We start from the raw sequence: 24825 nt of genomic DNA on the forward strand, positions 1-24825 counted from the left end.
AGAGAGAGAGAGAGAATTCTCCGCTAGGAGCAGAGACCATTTATCTCAAATAATAGAAAAGACAGAGTGTGTGGATACAAATGCAGTTAGATTGGTAGATTAAGACATAAGAGCTTAAGTGAAATAGGAAGAAAAGGCACAGCTGAGGGTGAGCATGGGGGAGGAGATATTAGAGTTCCGAAGACAAAGGTCACTGAGGATAGAGAATGGACCAGGGCAGTGGAGCATGACTGTCAGTCAGCATTAAAGTTCCTCTTGATGACTGATGATTAATTTTAAATGAAACCAGTCAGCATGTTTGCATATTTTTTTCCCCAGCGCTGTCTAGCTGTGCAGGTGCTGGTGGAAGGAGGAGGGGGGCTGGATTTAACCAGATTGCAGTTTGCCCAGGAGAGTAAGGTGGATTAAGAAAGGGGCAAGGAAGTTGATTATAATGATTAACTGTTGAGTACAGTGAGATGTGAGATAGAGGAAAACATCTAAGTTTGCTAGGTAAGGGGCTAAATATGTGCATTATCTCATGTACTCCTCAGAGTCACCCCATGGAACTGCTTGGCTTCCTTCAGAGATGAAGAGGCTGAGATTTAGGAAGACTCAAGAATATCAGAGATACCAAGCATATCTCAGAGATACTGCAAGTCCAGTTCCAGACCACCATCATATCACAATAAAGTGAGCCACATGAATCTTTTAGTTTCCCAGTGCACATAAAAATTATGTTTACACCATACCACAGTCTGTTAAGTGTGTAATAGCATGGTGTCTTAAAAAAATGTTCAAACCTTAATTTAAAAATACTTTATTGCTAAAAAATGCTAACCATCATCTGAAAATGTAAGGTTGCACAAAACTTTGTAAAAAAAAAATGCAGTATCAGTGAAGCACAATAAAGCAAAGCACAATAAAATGAGGTGTTCCTGTATAACTTGCTCAAGGCTACCCAACCAGTAAATGACAGACCCTGCGCTAGGCCCAGGAACACCAGTCTCCAAAGATGCACTTAACCTTCCTACTATTTGCTTCAACTAGAGTATTAGCTGGTGCTTTTAAATTGATGAATAAACAGAAAGGACTTTGTCCAATATATTTTTGTTAACATTTTTCAAATTTGAGTTAATTTAAAAATTTTTGGTGTACAGAAAATTTTTAAAGTTTATAGCAAAATCTGTTTATTTTACCTTATTTTTAATTCCTTATCCATCCTGAGAGTAAACAATCACCTGTATTTTCTTTCATCTTATTTATTACTTTTGAATCTTTAATCCGTCAAGAATTAATTTGGTATGTGTTTTATGGTAAGATGCTGTTTTTCCCACAGCTTATCTGTTGTCTCAGAACTAGTTTTGAATAGTTTATCTTTTTCTTGATAGTTTGTAATGCACTTTATCATATGTTATAATTTTTAAACATTTGGGTCTGTTTCTGGCCTTCCTATTTATCTTTGTATTTTTAAATCTGAAGAATGTTTTACTTTACAACTCTTCTTTCCCTAAAATTTCTTAGTCTTGCCTATTGTTCTTTCAGATGCCCTTTAAAATTATTTTTTGAGTTCCTAAAATCTGTCACTGAAATATTAATTTTAGTGAGTTAATTTGGTAAGAATGGTAGGTCCACAACATTCATTTTACACACAGCATGTCTCTACTCAACTCTTAATAAAATGGAATAATTTTTTCACTTAGACTTTATATGTTTGTTTAGAGATTATTTGTAGGTATTTTATGTTTTTATGACTATTAAGAATGGAATTTGTTTTTTTCTAGCATATTTTCTAGCTGATTATTTCTAGTACATAAATAGTTACTGATTTTGGAACACTTCTTATATGCCTCCACTTAAGCTGAAACTCCTAAATATTAGAATTTTTAGTTAATTCTCTTGGATTTTAAAAATAAAATAGAATATGACTTTAGAATCCTTGTAATATTGACAATTTTGCCTATTTTCTAATAGTTTTTTTTTTTTTAACCTATATTTTATACTATGACTATAGTTACTAAAACCCAAAAATGTTGAAAAGGTGCTAAAACACATATCCATAAAATTACTGTTAATGGGATGTCTCCAATATTTCATTCTAACATACAGTGTAATACTGGCGGTCAGTCTGAGACTGATATTCATAAGCCAGTTCAGGTCATTGCCTTGTAGGCCTAATTTTAAAAGTTGTTTTTAAAAATCAGGAATACATCTATTTTGGCATGTATTGATCTATTTGGGCTTTGAACTACCAAAGAGATAATGCATTTGTGTACTCGTTGCTTTTTTATAAATAGATTTTAAAAAGTCATGTTTTTACAGTTATAAAATATAATTATAAAGCACCCGTATAATCTGCATATAATCATTGCAGTAAAAGGCAGTGATCATATCCTTTGTTTTTACATTAAAAAGAAAAGCTTTAAGAGCATTTTATACTTCAGCATTTAAAAATTTGAATGTCTATGTTTCAAACATTTTCACCAAGCTAGCATTACAAAGTATTTTAATTGAAAGGAATATCATCAAATGCCTGTTACATGCTAGAAAGCACTACAGTAGGGATAAAAAGATAAGCAAGGTGAGGTCCCTGGCCTCCCAGAGGCTTATAGACATGTAGGGTAGGGGAAGGGTGTGGGCAACTAGACAAGAACCCAACAGAGGCAAGGTATAAAATCAAGTACCAAAAGAGCACAGAGGAGTGAACACCATTGCTGGTGGGAAGGAAGTTGAAGGGGCGTTTCCTGGAAGGCAGCAGGACCTGCTCTTTGCATGACAGGCAGCTAGTATCCAGCAGGGTAGGTAGAAAGGCGATCCAGACAGGTCGTACCAGTGGGGGAGATAAAGGTGCCAGGTAGATGAAGCTGTGTACCTGAGTCCCCAGTGAGAAAGTGTAAACTATCTCAAGAATTCTAGTGGGTTTTAAGGTAACACTCACATGTGGGATCAGTGTGTCAGTAGGGATATAAATATGTGTTAGAAATATGGCAATATAAAGAAAAACTTCTGAGATAATCTGAAAAGTTCAAGATAAGGGTCTTGAAGCAATAAGGATTGTTTACCAAGATGTTTCATCAAAGGTTCCTTTGAAAAATATTTAGATAGTGAATATTTATATTTGGGGATAATTAATTTTAGGAGATGATGCCAATGAGCAGCATGTTAAAAACCAGAGGCTGCCTGTACTGTAAGCACACCATTGCCCTGGTAGTGTTAAAGGGTTAGTAGCTTGTCTCTCGGAGAAGGCAATGGCACCCCACTCCAGTACTTTGCCTGGAAAATCCCATGGATAGAGGAGCCTGGTAGGCTGCAGTCCACGGGGTCGCTAAGAGTCGGACTCGACTGAGTGACTTCACTTTCACTTTTCACTTTCATGCATTGGAGAAGGAAATGGCAACCCAGTCCAGTGTTCTTGCCTGGAGAATCCCAGGGACAGGGGAGCCTGGTGGCTGCCGTCTATGGGGTCACACAGAGTCGGACACGACTGAAGTGACTTAGCAGCAGCAGCAGCAGCAGCTTGTCTCTTGCTGCTCAGAAAGGAGCTGCTCCTGGTGAGAGTATGGGGCCCAGGTCTTCGAGAGGAACTGTTCACTATGTTATCATCTCAGCATGCCTCAAATGTGGTGAGACACAGAGCTGACATTTATCTTCTGAGCTTATGTCAATACATTATCCCATTTGTGGTTTTTACCTTGCTCATTCCTGGAACTGAGATTCCGCTATTGCTGACCAAATGCACCCGTGGTTAAAGAGGCTACAACTGCGTATTGTATTTAGGGAGGTATGTATTAAGGGAAAGAACTGGTTTAAAAGGATCTCCAGATAGTTAGCTTGGATAGTCTTTTTCTGTGGTGCTGATTTCTCTTCGTTATGGGGCACACAAACCACCTCTACCAATCTAACTAGTTTGTGGTTTTCCTGATTTTTTTTTAACCTAAAAAAAAAAAAAAAAAGGCCCCTTAAGCCAGTCTTAGGGAACAGAAAGCTTAGTCAAGTGCTCACAAACAGCACAACAAATGTGAATCACTCGATAGCCTGTGAGCCATAGCCTCTGAAATTGTAGCCAGGAGCTGCCTTGTTTCCTTCTTGAATGCTGACAGGCCATAGAGCCAGGCTGTCTGATCTCTTGATACATTTCACTTGTAAATGCTATTAGTATCTGCCATCAATTCTTCTCAAAGGAGCGTATAAAATTTGCTGGGTAGGAATACTGCATATAATTGGTCATTTTGAATGAGCTGGTTTACTTATACACACACACACACACAAGCCTGACAGTTGAGTTAATTCAATGAATTTTTAAAAAATTTGGATAGTCTTTGTATTTGGAAATGAGTTTAATCTTTATATATGGGTTTTCCAGTCCTTGACCAACACGTTTTCTAAAAATCCGACAAACTCAATTCATCGAATTAATTAGGAAAAGTCTCTAGAAATGGTTTGTTTTTAAAAATAAGGAGTTATCTGTAAGTCTGGTCCAGAGTTTGCCATACGGCAAGCATTTCTTAATAGCAAGGTCCATTTTAGTGTTTTTTCTCCTAGTCAGTCCTTTTCATCAGGAACAGCTTTAGTTTCTTCACAGGCTTATGGATGTTTTTCAATTCACCAAATAGGATGGGAATTTTATTAGAATGAAGTTATTATAACTTTGGAATTTTCTTCTTTCTCCATTGAACCTTTTGTTTTTTTCCCATATCTGAACCTGAAAATAAGAAAAATGCCAAAGAAAATTAAATGAAAAAAAAAATGCCAAATTGACACAGAAAAACATTTCTCTAGTCAATGAACAAGTAATTACTTTAAAAAGAACCTCATGAGTATAGCTAGCACTAGTATTCACAATTTTATAGTTTCACTGAGGAAAGAATAGAGTGGTAAGCATGAAGTTCTTGGTAAGGTAAAGTTGATATTGAAGTAGTTTCATCATTAGGAGAAACAGCCTATCAAAACTGGGCATCTTTTGCTATATACATCCAGTCTGGATCACAACCCATTCACATATGGACTTATTTTTATCATGGCTCTGCACTGCAAAACCAATACAATATTGTAAAGTAAAAAAAAAATAATAATAATAAAATAAAAAAAAGTAAACAACAACAACAAAAAACACATTATCTTATATAACATCACAAAAGCCATATGAACTATTCCCATATAACAGATGGGAATACTGAGGTCTAGTGAAAACTAAGCGAATTGCCCAAGTTTGCAGTAGATTTGGGTTTTGAAGCCAGGCAGTTTCCCTCTAGAATCTAAACTTCTCTTGGACTTCCCTGGTGGCCCGGTGGTTGAGAATCCCCCTAACAATTCAGGGGACATGGATTCACCCCCTGGCTGGGGAAGCTCCCATGTGCTGCAGCGCCAATAAGTTCTAGAGCCACCACTGCTGAGCCAGCACTCTAGAGCCTGCGAGCCCCAGCTCCTGAAGCCCGCGTGCCTAGAGCCATGCTCCGCAACAAGAGAAACCACTGCAACGAGAAACCTGCATGCCACAGCGAAGAGGAGCCCTTGCTTGCCACATCTAGAGAAACCCTGCAGCCACGGAGACCCGGTGCGGACAAAAATAAATAAATAAAAATAAATGAACCTTAAACTTCTACTACCATACCACTGATCTTTTAAATGTTTGCCAGTCTGTGTTGTCATAGAAAGATATTTGATTTTTGTCCCTGGTTTCTGAATAGAGCTCCTAAAATCCCTTGTAATTTTCTGAGTGACAAGGGTAACAAGAATGTCTTGCCTCTTATTCTAATGAGGTGACTCTTGGTGAGTCCCTAGATAGCTTCACGATGGAGGCTGGTTTCCAGAAAGATCAAGCCTTGACTAGAAGCCTGGAACTTTCAGCCCACCCTCCAGCCCCCAGAGAAGGGAGAAGGGCTGAGGTTAAATTAATATTGATGATGCCGATGTGATGAAAAACCTCCATAAAATCTCCTAAACGTTTACTGGGGTCTGGAGAGCGTCTGAATTGGCAAACATATCCACGTGCCAGGATGGTGATGCTCCCCAACTCCACAGGACAGAGACTCCTGTGCTCTGGGCCCTTCCGGACCTCACGTTTTCCCCTGGCTGTTCATTTGTGTTGCTTATAACAAATGGGTAATAGTAAGTAAAATGTTTTCCTGAGTTCTGTGCATCATTCTAGCAAATTCCTGAACTTGAGGAGGGGCGTTGTGGAAACACCAGACTTTGTAGTCACGTTGGACATGTTGGAGCTCAGGGCAGGCTGCCCCCAAATATGCCACAATAGCATGTTGATTATTTTGCTTTTTGATTTTGTTTTTGCTTTTGGTCACACAGCATGTGGGATCTTAGTTCCCCAACCAGGGACTGAACCTGGGCCCTCAGCAGTGAAGGCACTGAATCCTAACCCCTGGACTGCTAGGGAAGTCCCCATTTTGATTATTTTGAATTCAAGTTGCTTGTGAAGGAGCTGATGCAGAAAGAAGCTCTGGCCTCCTCTGTGCCCCCGAAAGCAGGAAATAAATCCCTCTTGGAAAATGCTCACTCCCCACATACGGAGGTAGAAGGACACCCTTATCACCAGAGATGGAGAATTCAGGGCAGGACCAAAAAATCTGTATAAATAAACCTTGTTGCTTCTTTATAAATTACCACCCAGGCCCACACTTTATTTAAATTCCTTACTAATTAAGTACCCAAGTTCATGTCTTCGGCAAACTCTGGAAGATGGTGAGGGACAGGGAAGCCTGGCTTGCTGAAGTCCATGGGGTCGCAGAGTCTGACACTACTTGGCGACTGAACAACAGCAATTAAGCACTCAAACCTAAGTTTCTTTGTCCTATCAATTCCTCTCAGTTTTATTGTTTCTTTGTCTAAAAAGTGTAAAAGCTGCCTGCTTTGGCCATGTCTGCAGTCCTCTTTCTGAGAGATCTCTGTATGCATGAATTCAAATGTGTTTTTCTGCTCTTGACTTGACTTGTGTCAATTTTATTATTAGTTCAGCCACAAGAACTTAAAGGGGTAAGGGAGTAAATTTCCCCCTCCCCAACAGCCAGAAATGTGGATAACCTTGGGGACCCATTACTTTACTTGTGACTGGCAGCTGAAGAGTAAGCTGTCTTATGGGACTGAGCCTTTAACCTGTAGAGGATGATACTAGTCCTGGGTAATTAGTGTCATAATTGAATGTCATTACAGGACACTTCATTGGTGTCAGAATTGGTTGATATCAAGAAGAAAACTCTCACACAATCTCATAGGCCAAAAAATGATATTGCATTAAAAATTCTTTTTATTAATGTGGACAGGTATTTCCTTTTCATAAATATATTTGCCCCTGAAATGTTCTTTTCTATAAACTGCTTGTTCATGACCTTTACCAGTTTTCTTACTGAGTTGTTGGTCTTTTTCCCACTGACCTCTAAGAGCTTCTTGTATCTTAAGTTTATTAACTCTGTCTGGTGTGTTGCAAATATTTTCCCCCTGGTTTGTCGACCTTTGTTCTAATTTATGGTTTCACTTTTGCTCTACTGACAATATCTAAACTTGCTTAATCAAATATGTTGATCTTTTCCTTTATGTCTTTTTGTTTTTCATATCATGCTCAGAAAGGCCTTCTTTAAGGTTATAAAATATTTATGTTTTCTTCTGGTGCATTTATGACTTTATATTTTTAGGCCTCAATTTTTAATCTTCCTGGAATTTATCATGATATATTTTGAAGTAGGATTTCAGCTTTTGATGTAGCCAAAATGACTAGTTGAATATTCTACCACTTTTTACTGAATAATCTAACTTTTCCCCACTGATTTTGAAGTGCTACTTATTATCTCACACCAAATTCTCTTATTTTATTCAGTTTAATTTTGAACCCTATCCCATCCCGGTAATTTATTTTTCTATACTGTTATCATACTGTTTTAATTGCCGTTGCTTAATAATATGCTTTATTATCTGATAGTGCTACTCTCCACTGTTACTCTTCCTTTTCAGAAGCTTCCTATTTATTCTATCATGTTTATTCTTTTTTTATACATATAATTTGGGATGACCCAGAGGGATGGTATGGGGAGGCAGGTGGGAGGAGGGGGTTAGGATTGGGAACATGTGTACACCCGTGGCGGATGCATGTTGATATATGGCAAAACCAATACAATATTGCAAAGTAAAAAAAAATAATAATAATAAAAAAAAATAAAGTTCCACTTACCCTTTCACTTTCTGCATCTGCTCTAGGGTCTCTGGTAGAGTTCTCCCAAAACTTTCAGGGAAAAAAAGAGTGATGATTCCGATCAGGACCGTCAGGCTACCCATGAGGATGTAGGGCAGAACTCTGTTGTAAGCACCTGTAAGACACAGGACGTAAGGACATCAGTTAGATAGAGGGACTCTCCAGATGCTCTTGAGAATCACTTTGTAATGGTGGCACACAGTTTTAAATCTGAATACTTACAGAAGAAAAAAGTGTGCAAAATACACAGTTTCTGTTTGGCAGATGTCATTGCCTCTGAATTTCCATAATTATTCACCCTTGATCTTGCATTATCAAAAAGTCTTTCATGTCAACTGGTATTCTCTCAGCTGCTACTTAATCAGGTGTGATAGATGTTCTTTTGATAGAAATCTTTGCCTACCAAAGTTCTCTTAAGGTAAAAGTCACTGGAGATGGGGGATGGGAGGACACCACAGGGAAAGAGGTGGACCAGGATGTTGCAGGGACAGGTACTGGCTGTGATGACTGATATGATCTTTGCACTTGCCCAGACCAGTAGGCTGCTGTAGAAAGCTAGGTCCACAGAGCTGTGAGACTCTCAAAGAAAATCTAAGTAATATATTCAATCCAATTTAAATCAATAAATGTCAGGCACTGTGGTTTCTTTCTGCAGTATTTATATGTCTTGGTTTTATATGTAATTGGAAGAACCACTCCACCTCTTCTTTATCTGGTGTTACTTGGACAGGAGAATAATAGATCTTCATCTTGCTTCCCTTCTACATACAGAGATTACAGAGGAATAACACAACAAAGAATTTTATTTGACAAAAAAAATATAAATCTTGAAGCTTCTCTAAGGCCTCTGTTGTCAACAACAGGAGCTGCTACTGTGGAACAGAAAGCTCTTTCTCAGACTCCTGCATTTCTTATGTAAGTGGTCCCCCATTAGACCACATGAGCATGGTTTGAAAGTATAGGGAAGATGAAAAGACACCATTCTACATAATAATGTATTTCTCAGGTATTCAGGGCAGCTGTGTGGAAAATGTCTCTCTTTCTCTGTAAGGTTTTAGAGTGTACCTTGTCTGAGAATTCACATATGTCTTTGGGGATGTATTTGTGTGTGTTTGAACCAGTAGGTAACCAATGAATAACTAGGAAGAATAAGGAACTGTGTCTCCATCTCTCACCAGTAAAGTTCTTATGAGGTTTAGGCTTCGAGTGCTAGCTCCTACATACATGGAACATCTCATGAAAGCCCTTCTGATGAATAAATATGATCACATAAAAGCTAAAGTTCCTGCACTGCAAAAAAAGTCATGAAGTCAAAAGGGAAATGATAAACTAGGAAAAAATATTTACAATATATATATAGAGGGCTAATTTTTTCAATTACAAAAAGCTCCCCCCTCAAAATATAAAGTTGAATAAACCATTAGAAAGATGGGAAAAGACATGGACAGTCAGATATCTTAAAAATAAATAGAATGTCAGTAAATACATGAAAAAATGTTCAACCTCATTCATAGTTGAAAAAGAAATGAAAGCAACAATGATATCCATTTTTCACACAACAGATTATCAATAATTAAAAAATTGGATGATTCCCATTGTTGTGAGGATGTGGAGAAACAGACACTCTCATATATTGATAGTTGGATTGTAAACTGGTATAGTATTCAGAAGTCAATTTGGCAATATCTATGAAATTTTTAAATTGCTCCAGCAATCCATTGATCCATATATACAAAGGCTGTGGGGGTGTAGGGGAATGTTCACTGTAATGTTATTTGCAATAACAAAAACTTGGAAATGGCCTAAATATCCATCCATGAACCTAGTTAAATAAATTATGTGTACACATATATTAGAAGTCTATGTACTAACTAAATAGAAGATAAAAGAACTACATATATACCAATTAGACCACATGAGCATGGTATGAAAGTATAGGGAAGATGAAAGGCAAAGATGAAAACTATATATATACCAATCAGGAAAGATATTCTGATACAATGTTAAGTTTAAAAAAAGTCATGAAACAATATTTATGATATAATTTTGTGTATTTAAAAATGTGTGTGTGTGTTGTACAAAACGAAATGTCTGGAGGGCTACTCACCAAAGGTTAGTGTTAGTTTCTCTGAGAGCTGTGATTTGAGGAACTGAGAGAGTACAGGTGACCTTGTACAGGAGTCTAGCACTTGCTGTGCTGTTTGCATTTTTCACAACAGAAAGTCTATTACTTATAGATATATTAAAAAAAAAAAGGATAGACTGATAAGATGCATCTCACCTAGGTAAACAAAGTAGGGAGCGATGATGCTGCCCACTCTGGAGGCCATGGAGGCAACCCCCACTGCCATGTTCCTGACCAGGGTTGGGTAGAGTTCTGCAGTGAAGACATACAGCATGGCAAAGGCAGACGTGATCCCAAACTTTCCCAACATGGCCAGACCAATGGACAAGAAGTTGTAACCTGGAGAAGACACCCAGTGTAAACAGAGGTGCTTGTAGAAACAATACTTTCTTAATAGTTGCTTGTTTTGTCCCTATTGCTTGTATAGGAATGTTTTATGTTTCATATATAAATATTTTCTACTATAAAGATATTCCCCAAATTACACTTCTTCTTCAAAGGCTTACTAATTGGACGTAGAAAAAGATGGAGAGTGAAGGGTGCTTTGAGCTTCACTCTTCTGTCATTCTAGATCATTTATGCATTCCGTGACCTTATCTACACTTTAATTACAACAGTTTCATAGTCAATTGTTAGCTTGTTAATGCAGTTAAGTTTAATCTTTGAACAGAAGAACCAATCCTTTTATCCTACTTATTATTCTTGAGATATATACTTCTATATATAATACTATATATCAATAATCTGTTGACTTAATGTTGTAACAATATGAGAAACTTGGACATAAGAGGAAAAGAGAAGCATGTATCTTTTCATGTGCTTTCTAACTACTTAAAGATTACAGACGATAAAAATCACTGAATTTATACTGGAACTGGCATGTACTACCAACTCTTAACACTTGTATATATACATCAATCAGAGAGAAGGTTTGAAAGTACCAAGAAATTAGCACTCAGGTTTATGCCTCAAAGGTTTGAGGGATTAGGTGAAAGCTTCTATGAAGGGGATGCACTGGGAGTGTTACTCTTCTTCTGGTGGTGATTTCTGACTCCGATACTAACCCTTCTGTTTGAAGGGACTAATTTTGAACAAAGGAAATCACAGAGTTAGCTATCTCTTGTGTAACTGACTTATGAATGGTTTATTATGTAAAAGCTACATAAATAGGGAAGTGACTAATAATTAGGGCTTCCCTCAGTGTTCTTGCCTGGAGAATCCCAGAGACGGGGGAGCCTGATGGGCTGCCGTCTATGGGGTCGCACAGAGTCAGACACGACTGAAGCGACTTGCAGCAGCAGCAGCAGCAGCAGTAACTCTGATGGTAAAGCACATGCCTGCAATGCAGGAGACCCAGGTTTGATCCCTGGGTCAGGAAGACCCCCTGGAGAAGGGAATGGCCACCCACTCCAGTATTCTTGTCCATCCTTGCCATGGACAGAGGAGCCTGGTGGGCTACAGTCTATGGGGTCGCAAAGAATCGGACACGACTGAACGACTAAGCACACACGACTAATAACTAGCCTGGTCGAGGTGTGGATCTTTTCTGGTAAGTTGCTAATACTGGCTAGCTTCTTACCTGCAGGTACCAACTGAATTAAGAGAAGCACACTTCCTCCAAAGAACAGTACTCCAGCTATGACATAACGTCTGGGTAGGGTTCGAAGTAGCAGCCAGGCTGCAATGTAAGCTGGAACTTCAATCAAAGCAGAGAAGAAACAGTTCAGGTAGGGATCTCCATGTAAATTAGGAGTGTTGAGAGACAGAGCAAAGTAACCCACTGAGGTCAACATCCTGGAAATCGAAAGACAGAAACGACAAAAGGATGGCTTGAGTCACTTTACAATTTCACGATGGATAGGAAGTTGTCCATATCTTGGTACCTTACAAGTAGTGACTAGCCACATAGGGTTATTTAAAAGTAAAAAGTAAAGTTAAGTAAAACTTAAAATTTCATCCCTCACTTTGGCACTAGCCACACTTCAATTCCTTAGTAGCCACATGGAGCTAGTGGCTACTATAATGGACAACAGAGATGTGAAATGTTTTTATCATTGCAGAAAGTGGACAGCACTAAGTCTAAATATACAAATATTCAACAATTACCTATCCTAAGCTAGCTAATTTCAGGTTTCAGTAGAATAGCTTGTACAACACATTCTCATCCCCTTAGAGGTATTATTTGAAGAAAGACTGTCACATCAGTGAACATAAAATCCATATTTCATTCTCCTCCCCTCCCCCCAAAAAGAAAAAGATACATAGGTAATACTGTGGGATCCACTTACAGTAAATTCCAATTGACTTAGTAAAACTCACTTTAGGGGAAAAAAATGAGTCTCATAATGCTTCAGGGTATCACAGAATGCACATTGCATATCCCGCCATTATAGTTAACTTCCACATAAAAGCTTTTCTGTGGAAAAAACACTAAGTTATATATAACACTATGCAGACTCCTCTGTGGAGAAACTTGCTTATTATCAACATGACTGAAAAGCAGAGAACATCTGAAAAATATTTTCAGGAACACTGTTGGATCTTTTTTACACATACTGTACTAGGTTGGAGGAGAAGGCAATGGCACCCCACTCCAGTACTCTTGCCTGGAAAATCCCATGGATGGAGGAGCCTGGTGGGCTATAGTCCATGGGGTCGCTAAGAGTCGGACACGACTGAGCGACTTCCTTTTCACTTTTCACTTTCATGCACTGGAGAAGGAAATGGCAACCCACTCCAGTGTTCTTGCCTGGAGAATCCCAGGGACGGGGGAGCCTGGTGGGCTGCCGTCTATGGGGTCGCACAGAGTCGGACAAGACTGAAACGACTTAGCAGCAGCTACTAGGTTGGATAGCACAAGGGCTAATTCAAAACAAAACAAAAAATGAAACTTTATTCCTCTAGGATCTTAGTGATTTTCACATTTGATAATAAGAGCAGCATGAATAAAACTAACGACTACTTTATTGTTAGCCCAGGAGTGCCCCTTCTCAAGATTCATTTGCATCAGTGATACCTGCTGACATTTAAGAACTAAGTAGGTCCATTGTGCGGGAAAGCCACGTGTCCAGGACACACTTGCTTAATTCAGGGGCATAAACTCTGTTATTGATGACTTCTAATTTAATACAAGGCGGCTCTAAAATTAGACTAGCTGCAGCGTGAGCCTGGTAGTTCTGATTACCATCGTTTTTTGTGCTGCCATCATGGAGTAGGCATGTTCTTTCCTTTCTGTCTTCTTCCTAATTTCTTGGCAGATATATTATTAAATCTTGCCTACAAAGTCAGTTCATTATTTATGTGTCTTAAAAATCACTCAGTAAATTGCTATTCACAAGAATAATAAGCTTGTCAAAACTCCAAGTCAGGCAGTGGGGACTCAGCATATTCTAAGCTCACTGATTAATTGCCTGTACAACTTCTGGAAGCAGGAGGTGAGTTAGCATCTCAGCTTTGGGCATCCAGGATATCATTAGTTTTAATCCCAGTAACTTTAGGAGGGGCAGGGGACCCTTTCCATGTGGGTCAAAGTTCTCTTTGACATTTTTTTCAGTATCCAGTTCCATAAATTAAGTTGAAAGTGCAAGTCGCTCAGTTGTGTCCAACTCTTTGCCACCCCATGGACTATACAGTTTATGGAATTCTCCAGGGCAGAATACTTGAATGGGTAGCCTTTCCCTTCTCCAGGGGATCTTCCCAACCCAGGGATCAAACCCAGGTCTCCCGCATTGCAGGTGGATTCTTTACCAGCTGAGCCACAAGGGAAGTCCAAGAATACTGGAGTGGGTAGCTTATCCCTTCTCCAGGGGATCTTCCCAATCCAGGACTTGAACCTGCGTCTCCTCCATTGCAGGCCGAGAGCAATGCAGTTTTACCAACTGAGCTATCAGGGAAGCCCTTAAATTAAGTTAAGGGCTTTCCAAATAACTTAGATTCTAAACTTTTAATTTTGTCTCAGGAGGACCCAGGCCTTGACCCTGTCCCTTGAATACAATATTGTAAAGTTAAATAAAATAAAATAAAATAAAAAAAAGAAAATCAGCTCTATATTTACATGCTATATGTCACATTTCCAGATCTGTTATTACTTACCATAGCAGCAAAGACATAATAGTTATTGTAGCAATGTTCCGAGTCCTAAACAGGTCCAAAATGAAAACTTTCTGCTGCTTCAGGGGGAGTTGCTCCTGTTGCTAAAGTAATGTACACAACTATGAGATTAAGAAACGATGAGGAAGTATCTTTGGCTACGATAGTATATTCTTATGCATGTAACTCACTTCACTTTGAATATGCTTAGAAGTCTGGAATTTGCTATATAGTCCATGGAATTCTCCAGGCCAGGATACTGAAGTGGGTAGCCATTCCCTTCTCCAGGGCATCTTCCCAATGCAGGGATAGAACCCAGGTCTCCCTCATTGCAGGCAGACGCTTTACCCTCTGAGCCACCAGGGAAGCCCTTGCATACAATAAGGGCATCTAAATAAAGGATGCTTATTCTAACATTTAAAAATGTTTGTGGCCCATTTTAGACAGAAACCTTTAAAATATAAAAATTGGCTTCACTATCTCTTTATGTAAAGCCTGACTGCTAACATAGATTTGCCTTGACTCATGGGCATCACCATGGGTGACCTTAATCACACTGAACCTTAGGGCCTTTTGAGTGGGTAGGGCCATATAGCCCCAAACTACCTTGAGGTTCATATCTGCTTTTTATACTTTTCCTGTTTTTGTCTCAGTGTCAGAACACACTTGGGTTAACCAGGGGACCTTGAAAATGTTACTATTTATCCTCTGTGAGCCTCAGTTTATCTCTCTGTAAAATGGGTCTAATAATTAAGCATTGAGAAGTTTAAGTGAGGTCATATATATAAATCTTAACATAGTATTTGAACCATTGTTAACACCCCATACATTTTAACTCTTATTTTAATTATTGCACCATTGAGGAAAACACGTAAGCTGTCAATGGTTGGTGGTATTCTTACTACTGTTAATGGGCTTCCTCCCTTTACTTTTAATTTACTGAAGTTAACTTTTCATGTGTTAGGAATCTAGATAATCAAGCTTATTAGAATTGAAACTATACTATTTACATTAGCCAAGACATTAGCCAAGACAACAACCCAAGTGACAATCATCAACAAATGATTGGCTCAAGATACTATGGTATATACACAATGGAATGTTGGTCGTAAGAAAGAATGAAATATTGCCATTTGCAACAGGAGAATATTTCACTTAGTGAAGTAAGTCAGAGGGAGAAAGACAAATATTATAAGTCATTTATATATGTAATACAAATGCAAATGAATCTATATAAAAAACAGAAATAGATTCACAGACATAGAAAACAAACATGGTTATCAAAGGCAAGAGGAAGGAGGGTCGGAGGGATAAACTAGATGTATGGGATTAACAGATACAAGCCACTATACATAAAATAGATAAGCAACAGGGATTATTTACTATACAGCATAGGGAAATATATTCAATATCTTTTCATAACCTATAATGGAAAATAATCTGAAAGAATAACTGAATCACTTTCTTGTACACCTGAAACTAATACAATATTATAAATCAACTATACTTCAATTAAAAAAAAAGGAATTGAAACTAAAAAAGCTACAAGGCTCTGAGGTGGAGAATCTCTTCAGGATAAAGTTAAACTCTGTGACTCTGTGCGTGTATTCAGTAAGAGGCCAAGGAAAGAATTTCCACAATGAAGGAAGGAAGAGTGCCAGACCCGGCCTTGTAGCTGCTTCCCAAATATTAGCATCTTTCTTTTTGAGAACAATCAGGCACCTCCTCATGCAACTCACAGTCATGTTACCTTTCTGCTTCTGCACTATCTGGAGTGAAAACCTCCAGAACATGCCTCTGGCAGTATTACCCAATTATCACAAGGAAGAAAGTCCCTGCGTAAACTGCTGGGACTAGCAGTCCTTCTGAAAGTTTTATGGGCATGGGACCAAGCACAGACAGGACCTGGGGATCAGGCCTATGCTGACAATTGGCACTTCCACAGGGTCCTTGTGAAAATGCAGATTTCCAGGTCCCACCTTGGGTTTGCTTAGTCTGAATCTTTCCTAGGACTCAAGGGCCTGGGAATCTGTAATTTTTAAAAGCTCTTTGGGTGGTGGTGATAAGCAGCCAGATTTGGAAACCTCAGGACAAGAACATTTCCGTATCCAGTGCTTATCTCTGGCTTGTATGGAGCCGCCGAAATGCCTTTGGACTGGGCACCATGAGAAGGCTGAAGGTGCTTCAGAAAGGAAGCCGCAGAAGCCCAAGATTGTGTTTGAAGATGGTATGACATGGTTTTTCTTCCTGTCCAAGTTAATGCCACTGCCCTTAACATGAGGCACCAGAGTGAGACGTTTATCTGTGTAATCCTGGGCAAATAATTTAACTTTTAAACTAAGAAGAACTGTGCCTGTTAGCCCTCCTGTGAAAAGGCCTATAATAATATGTACTAGCAACGATTGGCATGAGCATCAGATGAGCTGAACAATGTGCCTGGCATCTGGTGGGCTCTTTATTACCATTCCGAGCAGTTTGCATTTGTTGGCACAGGGCCCTATATATCCTCCTTCAGAGGACCCTACCTGGGAGGTGAATAGGGAGAGATGACTTGGCCTCAGGAAAGCACAAGCTCCCTTTTCCTCCTCGGGTTTGTTCAGCTGAGGTTCAGTATGCCTCATGGCAGGAAGAAAGCATGTGTTTTGACATTGGACTTTGTTCTCATTTGTCTATATAACTATGTATCTCTGAAATGTTTTATGATTGCTTTCATCCACATAAGCTTTATCTCTACTACTAGACTCTAAGGTCCTCAAAACAGAAGTCAGACCATTTATCCATTAAACATCAAAAAAAAAAAACAAAACATTCAGCACAGCTCTGAGATCCAGAAGTGTTAGACACTCCCAATGTTATTTTTGCATCCAGTTAAATTGACCAAGGCTGGGAACGGAATTCTTGATCCGAAGAGCAAAGGATTAAGACATATTTTTCTTGGCAGCTCTCTGAAAGCTTGGGTTCATGGCCACTGTAATTAAACCTCCAGCCATCACCAAGGTATCTGCTTCTGTAAAAGGTTCCAAAGGCCAAGAAGGATAGAGTACTGGCACACTCGTCACCATCCAAAGTCCTGGGGTGGCCAGGGGCACAGATGTGAGCGTGGAGGCAAGCATACAGACTAAGAAGTATATAGTCTTCTTGGGGTGTCCTGAGCAGTCCCTGACCCTTCTGGCCATGAATGCCCTTGCCCTATCAGTTAAGCCTCCTCACTGGTTTGGACCAGCCCTGAATCACTTTGCTGTCTTTGCTGGCTCACCCTGTTTGCTCCTTGGGGACTTCCTCACCTCATCACTTATCTTCCATCTAATTCTCTTAACACTCTGGGTTATATTCTATGCTCCTCATGTGTCTAATTTTTCTTGTTTTCTCTGGGAGTTGGCATGAGGTATGGCCAAGGACACGGTGAGTCCTTACTGACTGTCAGGAAGTGAGTATGCCTCCACTAAATATTTGCTTTTTCCCATGGCCTCCTTCCTGCAGGTGTGAATCCACCAGCCTATGCTCTCAGGCCTTAGGGTCCTAGACACGATATAGCAAGACTAAAGACAGGTACAGCTTCCCCAGCAGACTTTGGTAAGGTTCAGAATACAGTGGGGAACCCATGGGTGGAATATCTCTCAAACACATTTTTTTCCCACTTAATATAGATATTAAAAAATCACCAGTATGTAGCTGCATCCGTGGTACAGAGCAAGAACTAATATTTAATCTACACTTGCTGTATGCTCCCTGGAGAAAGGAATGGCTACCCACTCCAGTATTCTTGCCTAGAGAATTCCATGGACAGAGGAGCCTGGTGGGCTGCAGTCCGTGGAGTTGCAAAAAGTCGGACATGACTGAGCAACTAACACTTTCACTGCTATTTGCTAAGCAATTTATATATATTATTATATTTAATTGGTCCACAGCCCTTTGAGATGGGTTTTATCTCAGAACTTCATCATCATTTTGTCTCTAAGGTCTTGAACAGTGCCTGGTACATAGTAGGCACTCAAAAATCTATTGAATCAAATTAAATTCCATAATCAAGAATGCACAGCTGATCTCAAGAGAAAACATTTGCAAATCCTTACCTCCACAGGATCAAAAACTACCACTGGGGCAGTTACGTTGTTTATTTTTGCAGCTTTTTGGATAATATCTTCAGCTTCTTTAAATCTTCTCTGGGATATCAGCCATCGGGGAGATTCAGGAATAAACCTAAAATTCATTTTGGATGTTTCATAATTTTTCACAGTAGCAAGTTTTGATGCTATCAACTGTTAAGTTGCCCCCGAATGATTTTTATTTTGTAAAATTCTAGTTTGTCTTTTTAAAGAACATCAGGAGGGAGGCTTCATAAGAACTCAGTTATTTGTAGGAATAAGTAAAAGTACCTTCACATTTGAAGGTTCTGATCAAATCATAAGACCAATCGTTAGTTGTACTTGAAGCCAGGGCCCGCCTACAAGGAGTAACATTAACTATGGGCATGTTGAAACCAGGGCAGCTGGAGAATACCACCCAAAACTTCATAGCCAGCATGGCTCATTACAGAATCAGAGTCTAGTGTCTTTTCAGTGTGTCCATCCCTAGGGGAATTCCTGGTGCCCCAGCTGGTGATGCTCACAAGTTTCCTGGGTAAAAGAAGGCACCTGTGTTCCTCGGGCTTTTCCTTAGGCAGTCAGAGGAGGAGGCGAGTGCATTGACACACCTCTGTGGGATGTCCCATGGCTTTCAACAGATTCTCAGCTCAGTGAGTACCCAAATCAGTTGTAGGGAGATAGCCAATGTGGTGTTTTTATTTTTTATTGTCTAGAAACATTTAAAATTTTTTTTATTTTATATTGGAATATAGTTGATTAACAATGTTGTGTTAGTTAGAAACTGACTTTTTATTATACAATCTACCCACATTTTTAACTGATGCTCAGACATGGCTGACTTCTATTCTTTCCTAAGTTTTCTATTTTTATTTATTTTTTATCATTCTTTCCTAATCTTTATTTCTCAGAATTGCTTAGCCATTCTTTTGCTGGCTCTTGTTTTCCTTATCTATTTGTCAGTATTAAGCTGTCCTAGAAAAGAAATTACATGTACAGATATAGTCTTCCTATAATTAACAGGCCCCTGCAAAGCCTCAACAGGAATTATCTCAGAGCAAAACACAACATATCAAATAGCTAACCCCCACCTTCCTTCCCCAGCCTACCACAAGCACACGAGTTGAAAAATGAACCCACTTGGCATTTTTTGGAATATACACTTGGTTGGTCCCTGTAGCAACTGTGATGATGTTAGGCCACTGGCCCTTGGTAATTAGAGCTGTCCTGTCCCAGGGAACTTTCTCTGGTGCTGTGTATCTGTGCTGTTCAATGCAGCAGCCACTAACCAAATGTGGTTATTGAGTTGGTGTGACTAGTGACTGAAGAATCCAATTTTATATTTACTTGTGGCCCCTGGTGGTTCATATGGTAAAGAATCTTCCTGCAATGTGGAAGACCCACGTCTGATCCCCTGGAGAAGGGACTGGCAACCCACTCCAGTATTCTTGCCTGGAGAATTCCATGGACAGAGAAGCCTGGCAGGCTACAGTCCATGGAGTGGCAAAGAGTCAGACACGACTGAGAGACTAACACTTGCACTTTCTTAATTTTCATATGTCATTGAATGTGGCTAGAGGCAACTATATTAATGAAGAACTATACAGCTTGGGCACTTCTACTTCTGAGAGGTATCTTTCCCCAACCAAGTTGTTCTTAGACATACCCTACCTTTCTTAACTATCAGCTCTGAGGGCCATCACTGGCCTCAAGTTCCAAATGCTTAGTCAGCTAGATATTGCAAAACTTCCCCCACGTTGCACCTAGGGGCTCCTCCCCCACCTACAACACTCCATTCATACTTGTGGTCACTTACTGCCAAGCCTTTTAAAGGAAACTGGGGACATTAAAAAGTCCCCAAACCACCTGCTCCAATTTTCAGCCCACTGTACTTAGGGTTGCTGCCATCTTAACTTGTGAATTGCCATGGCTTTTTGGTGCAGAAATAATCAAGTCTAGCTCATCATTTCAAGTTAGTGGAGGGCCAAATAAGGTTTACATTACAGCCTCTCTGTAGAACTTGAACAGGGGAAGAGTGTTGCTGGAGAGTCTATATCACATACTGAATAGGCAACAGAGGTCTCAGTAGCCTGAAGCCCCGTCGCCACATAATCCCAGCCCACCCCGATGGACGGGCACTGCTTCAGGAAATCCCACCCTCAAGGACGAAATGTTCAAAAGAGAGCTATTTTGTTTTTATTTTTATAGAAAACTGATAAGACTGTTAAACTTTCAGGACAAGCACTCAGCTTATTTGTCCTGGCCCCGGGCTGTGCTCTGTCTGGGGCAGTCCTGTCCTGGGTACAATGTGCCCACAGCCAGGAGCACCCATGGAGCAGCCCATGGGCAACATAGAAACAACTCTCCTCAGGGCAAGAGTAAGGCAGCTCCTTGTGGGATGGACCTTCTGTGCTAGAAACCCAAGAGGCTGACCTGTCAGAGTTGTTCCTTGCTGTGGTATTTGGTTCCGAGGCAAAGATCCAAGCCCCGCAAATTAAAATCCGTACTAATCTCTTACAGTCAGGGCCCTTCTATTTTTGTTCTCTCTCTCTGATAGAATCATATAGTACTACAGTTGACTATAACATATTTTGAAAGTACTAGTCTCTTATGCTGAAATGACAACTAGAACCAATGAACACAGATTACCAAAATCATTCAACTGAAGAGGCAGTAAGTAACCTCTGAATAATCTTGGCTTGTGACTTGAGAGACTGTCTGGTCACCAGCACCTTTTACAATAAATTCAGTTAGCAGGGCGTGTTGTGGAGAGAGGGTGTGATGCTGATGTGATGTGATGATGATGGTGATGATGGTGATTCTCATTCAAGAAAGTTGCCCTACTCTCAGACTGGGTCAGGAAATCAGAATAGTATCTAACACGCTGTTTCTCAAATTCTAGGGAAATAAGAAAAAAAAAGTGCTTTCTTTTTCCCATGCACACTCATGCCAAGGATTTGCATTGGTAAATCATAGCAGCCTTAGAGATCATAAAAGGACAGTAGTTTGGAGTGGTCTAACCACAGCTACCAGGTCTAACAAGGCCAAGAAGTACTACTGTCAGCCTCTATGGCTGCCTAACAGTTGCAGCAAGATGAAGGTCCTTCTGGGAAACTTCCTAAGGCACACTTCCTAAGTATGTCCATAGGACAGGGCAACCATGAGGGCTAGTCTAACCTGTGAGCCCCCACACATGATCAAAAATACTTTCATTGTTTGTAAGCAGAGAGAGGTCAAGCAATTCAGTAAAACCAGTCACTGCTAGGAGATTTGATTTTGATATCATGAAACTAAATCAAGACTAATCAATGAGAGAGAGAGAGGGAGAGAGAGAGTACCGAACTCAGTAATGGGAAAAATCCCCTTTGCTCTTGTTTAAATATGGAAAAACCAAAGAAATGAGAAGTCTCCCCTAAATAAAACATATGGCTGGGACCTTATTCCATTATTGTCATTCTGTTCTCTCACATAAAGTCTTCCCCATAGCTGTACTCAGTAAAATTGGGGTCAGCATCTCAACACTTTGTTATTCCCACATTAACGTGTCAAAATTTGGTTGAAGGGTTGTGGGAGGAGTGAAGAGAATATTTTCTCTAACAATTAATTAAACAGATGTGATTTTCTAGCTCTTCAAGACAAAGCAGATAAACAGTCACATCTTAGATGCTACTCATTACATGATAGGGAAGCTTGAGGAAGTTACATTAGTTGAAGCCATAAGGAGAAAGAGATTTCCTACAGAAAAGTGTCAGAAGAGCAGGGCTGCTGCTGCTGCTGCTAAGTCGCTTCAGTCGTGTCTGACTCTGTGCGACCCCATAGACGGCAGCCCACCAGGCTCCCTCGTCCCTGGGATTCTCCAGGCAAGAACACTGGAGTGGGTTGCCATTTCCTTCTCCAGAAGAGCAGAGGGGCAGAGCTAAAAATAACAAAACCCAACAGTACCGTCTCCACAAACAACAGCAACCACCCACTAACAGAGAAGAGCTGGGAGAGCCAAAGGGGGACTGGGTTTCCTGAGAATGGTGCTTTGTGGGATGGTGGGGAATCAAACCCCAGCACACATGCCTACCCCCAACAAGGGAAACGGTCTCTGGGCTTTGAGGCCTCAGCCTACTCCAGTGAGATCAGCAGGCCCACGCCAAGGTCAGCACCATACTCTGGGCTCCAGGTTGCTGGCCCGCAGTAGGGGGCTGTCTGAGACAGAGCCACACTCACCACCACAGCGGGACACACAGCACCCCCGGCACCGTCAGCGCCAGCAGCAGCATCCGCCAGTCTCTGATGAAGTAAGCAAACAGTGGCAGCAGCATGTAGCCAATTGCAAAAAATGTGCACACTCCTAACGTAGAGAATATAATACGAACTGACTTGCCAAGAATTTCTGTTCCTGTTCAAAACAAGGGAGGAGTATTAGCATTTTAACTCACTTTAATATTTGCTTTTTTGCATCATTACCTGGCAGTTAGAGTTAAAACATAACCACTTAGAAGAGGAAGGAGTTATTTACCTCCTGGCCCAGAGCAGGAGTGGTCAGTGTGGAGGAAGGTGGGACATGACCCAAGACTTACCACTTCATAGAAGGATGAGTTTTCATGAGATTTTAAAGGAGTTGTAGATTTTTTTTTAAAATGTCTCCTCATGTCATGAATATCATGCTCAGCCCTAAGAGGTAACCTCTTCTGAGAATGCCACATTTCCAAAATAAAAGCCCCAGGGTGAGGAGCAGTGAGGGTGTCCCAGGAGGCGTGGGAACTCTCCTGAGGGTGTGTGGCTCATGCGGCATTCAGCCTCTCCCACCATTCACTACTGTAAAGAAGCAGATATGGGTCTCTCGGAAACAGCGGAGAGTTCAGTTACTGAGCTGTGTTAGGACACCCTTAGCTAACCTTGAGCCCTGAGAAATGATAAAGAGGATCCAGCTGGCTCTGGAGGTCCACAGAGCAGGGCCTCAGTGCCCAGGGCTGAATTCCACTGAGGCCACACTGTGCCCAGGGATCAGCCCCAGGCAGACACAGTCTTTATAGCCCAATGAAAGACAAGAAGAAGTTGCTCTTCTGGCCTGGCAGGCGGCAGCCCTGGAGCTAGCCGCACATGGAGGGAACTCACAGAGCTTTCCCAGAACACCACAAAACCACCAGATGCTTGGCATCTGGCCCTGTTTTGGGAAAGGCTCCTGCTCTGCTCAGCGCCACAGTGGATGGCTCAGCCCCAGCTCTTCAAGAGATGTTGCTTGCTTCTTGGAGTGTGCTTGATTTGAGACAAGGAGTCTGAGAACAGGCTTCTTCTTTGTCACAAAACTCAGGCCCTTTCCACAGAGTCCACTCTTGGTCCTCTGCCCCAGGGTGGAGATGTGGCCAATGGCAATAGCTCCATCTTTTGTTTGAGATCTGCCCACCACTACTGAAAAGTAGCCCAGAAAATACAAAACAGATGATTTGAAGGTTATTCAGGCTTGGGTTTTAAGAAGGAGTTTCTTAGATGTGTTTATATGCCCTGAGCACAGGCTAAGGAATTAAGGACTAATTCCAGAGAAGCAGTAAAATGACCATTTCTGCTGGTTTCCCTTTCTCCCCTCCTTTGTGCTCCTATCCTCACCTCTCTTCTTCCTCACTCAGCATAACTGAAGATGTGTCTCAGTGGTTCTGTTTTGAACAGCCACTTCTAAAACCCAGACTGATAGAAATGGCCAGGATTGTTTATCTCTCACATCTTGGACTGCGGACAATAGCTCTAACCACCCAAGGCATTTCTTAGCCTTTAAACTCATTTCCAAGAATAGAGCTGGACTTCTTTCAGGATCATGAGCGTTGTTCCCAGATCTTTTCTTACCTCATTAATGACCTTCCTGTCACTCCATAAGAAGACTCACCATGCCATGGTTTCTAAACACTTTGGCTGTAATTATCATGATATGGGAATGAATAGTGCTTTATTCCTAAGCAGAGATTCAGAAGTGAAGCAGCAGAGGATGTGATTGTGGAAGAGAGAGAGTGCACAGGACCAAGTGAGAATCTTGTAGACTCAAGAGGCCAAGGGAACTCCCTCACACTTCCATGATCCTGATAAGAGAAGAGAAAGAAGTTACCCCACTGAATTTCTGGATAACGCTCCTCTTTAAGCTTGGGTCTCAGGCCAGGACAGAGTTGCTCTAGCTTTGCAGAGTACCCATGGAGGACAGAAGCTTCATTAATCTACCCTTCTGTCCTTATGTGGAGCTACAGGGAGGGCACAAATCTGAATAGTTCCTTGGGAGCACGACTTCCTGCTCTCTGACTTTTAGAAAATCACCTCCCTTACAGGGAGGGCACAAATCTGAATAGTTCCTTGGGAGCACGACTTCCTGCTCTCTGACT

At 40.6% G+C, this 24825-nt stretch overlaps 1 protein-coding gene across 2 annotated transcripts in view; it reads right to left on the bottom strand.

Annotated features, from left to right (window-relative positions):
* Positions 1-4297: 4297 nt before the first annotated feature.
* The window catches only part of SLC22A4 (solute carrier family 22 member 4), a 43355-nt gene continuing 22827 nt past the window's right edge, over positions 4298-24825 (bottom strand). The window contains exons 4-10 of one of the 2 annotated variants that reach the window (XR_011567584.1): positions 22688-22859; positions 18464-18590; positions 14394-14494; positions 11881-11997; positions 10458-10640; positions 8156-8291; positions 4298-4681 (exon numbers count right to left, since the gene is read on the bottom strand). Coding sequence is in view for 1 of the 2 variants with exons in the window: in XM_070793201.1 (XP_070649302.1) it covers positions 4606-4681; positions 8156-8291; positions 10458-10640; positions 11881-12095; positions 14394-14494; positions 18464-18590; positions 22688-22859 (1010 nt within the window). In the remaining variant the exon portion in view is untranslated. Of the gene's footprint in view, positions 4682-8155; positions 8292-10457; positions 10641-11880; positions 12096-14393; positions 14495-18463; positions 18591-22687; positions 22860-24825 lie in introns of both variants that reach the window. The other variant, XM_070793201.1, reaches the window with a different exon arrangement.

Source organism: Bos indicus, chromosome 7 (genome assembly GCF_029378745.1).
Source record: "Bos indicus isolate NIAB-ARS_2022 breed Sahiwal x Tharparkar chromosome 7, NIAB-ARS_B.indTharparkar_mat_pri_1.0, whole genome shotgun sequence".
NCBI lineage: Eukaryota > Metazoa > Chordata > Mammalia > Artiodactyla > Bovidae > Bos > Bos indicus.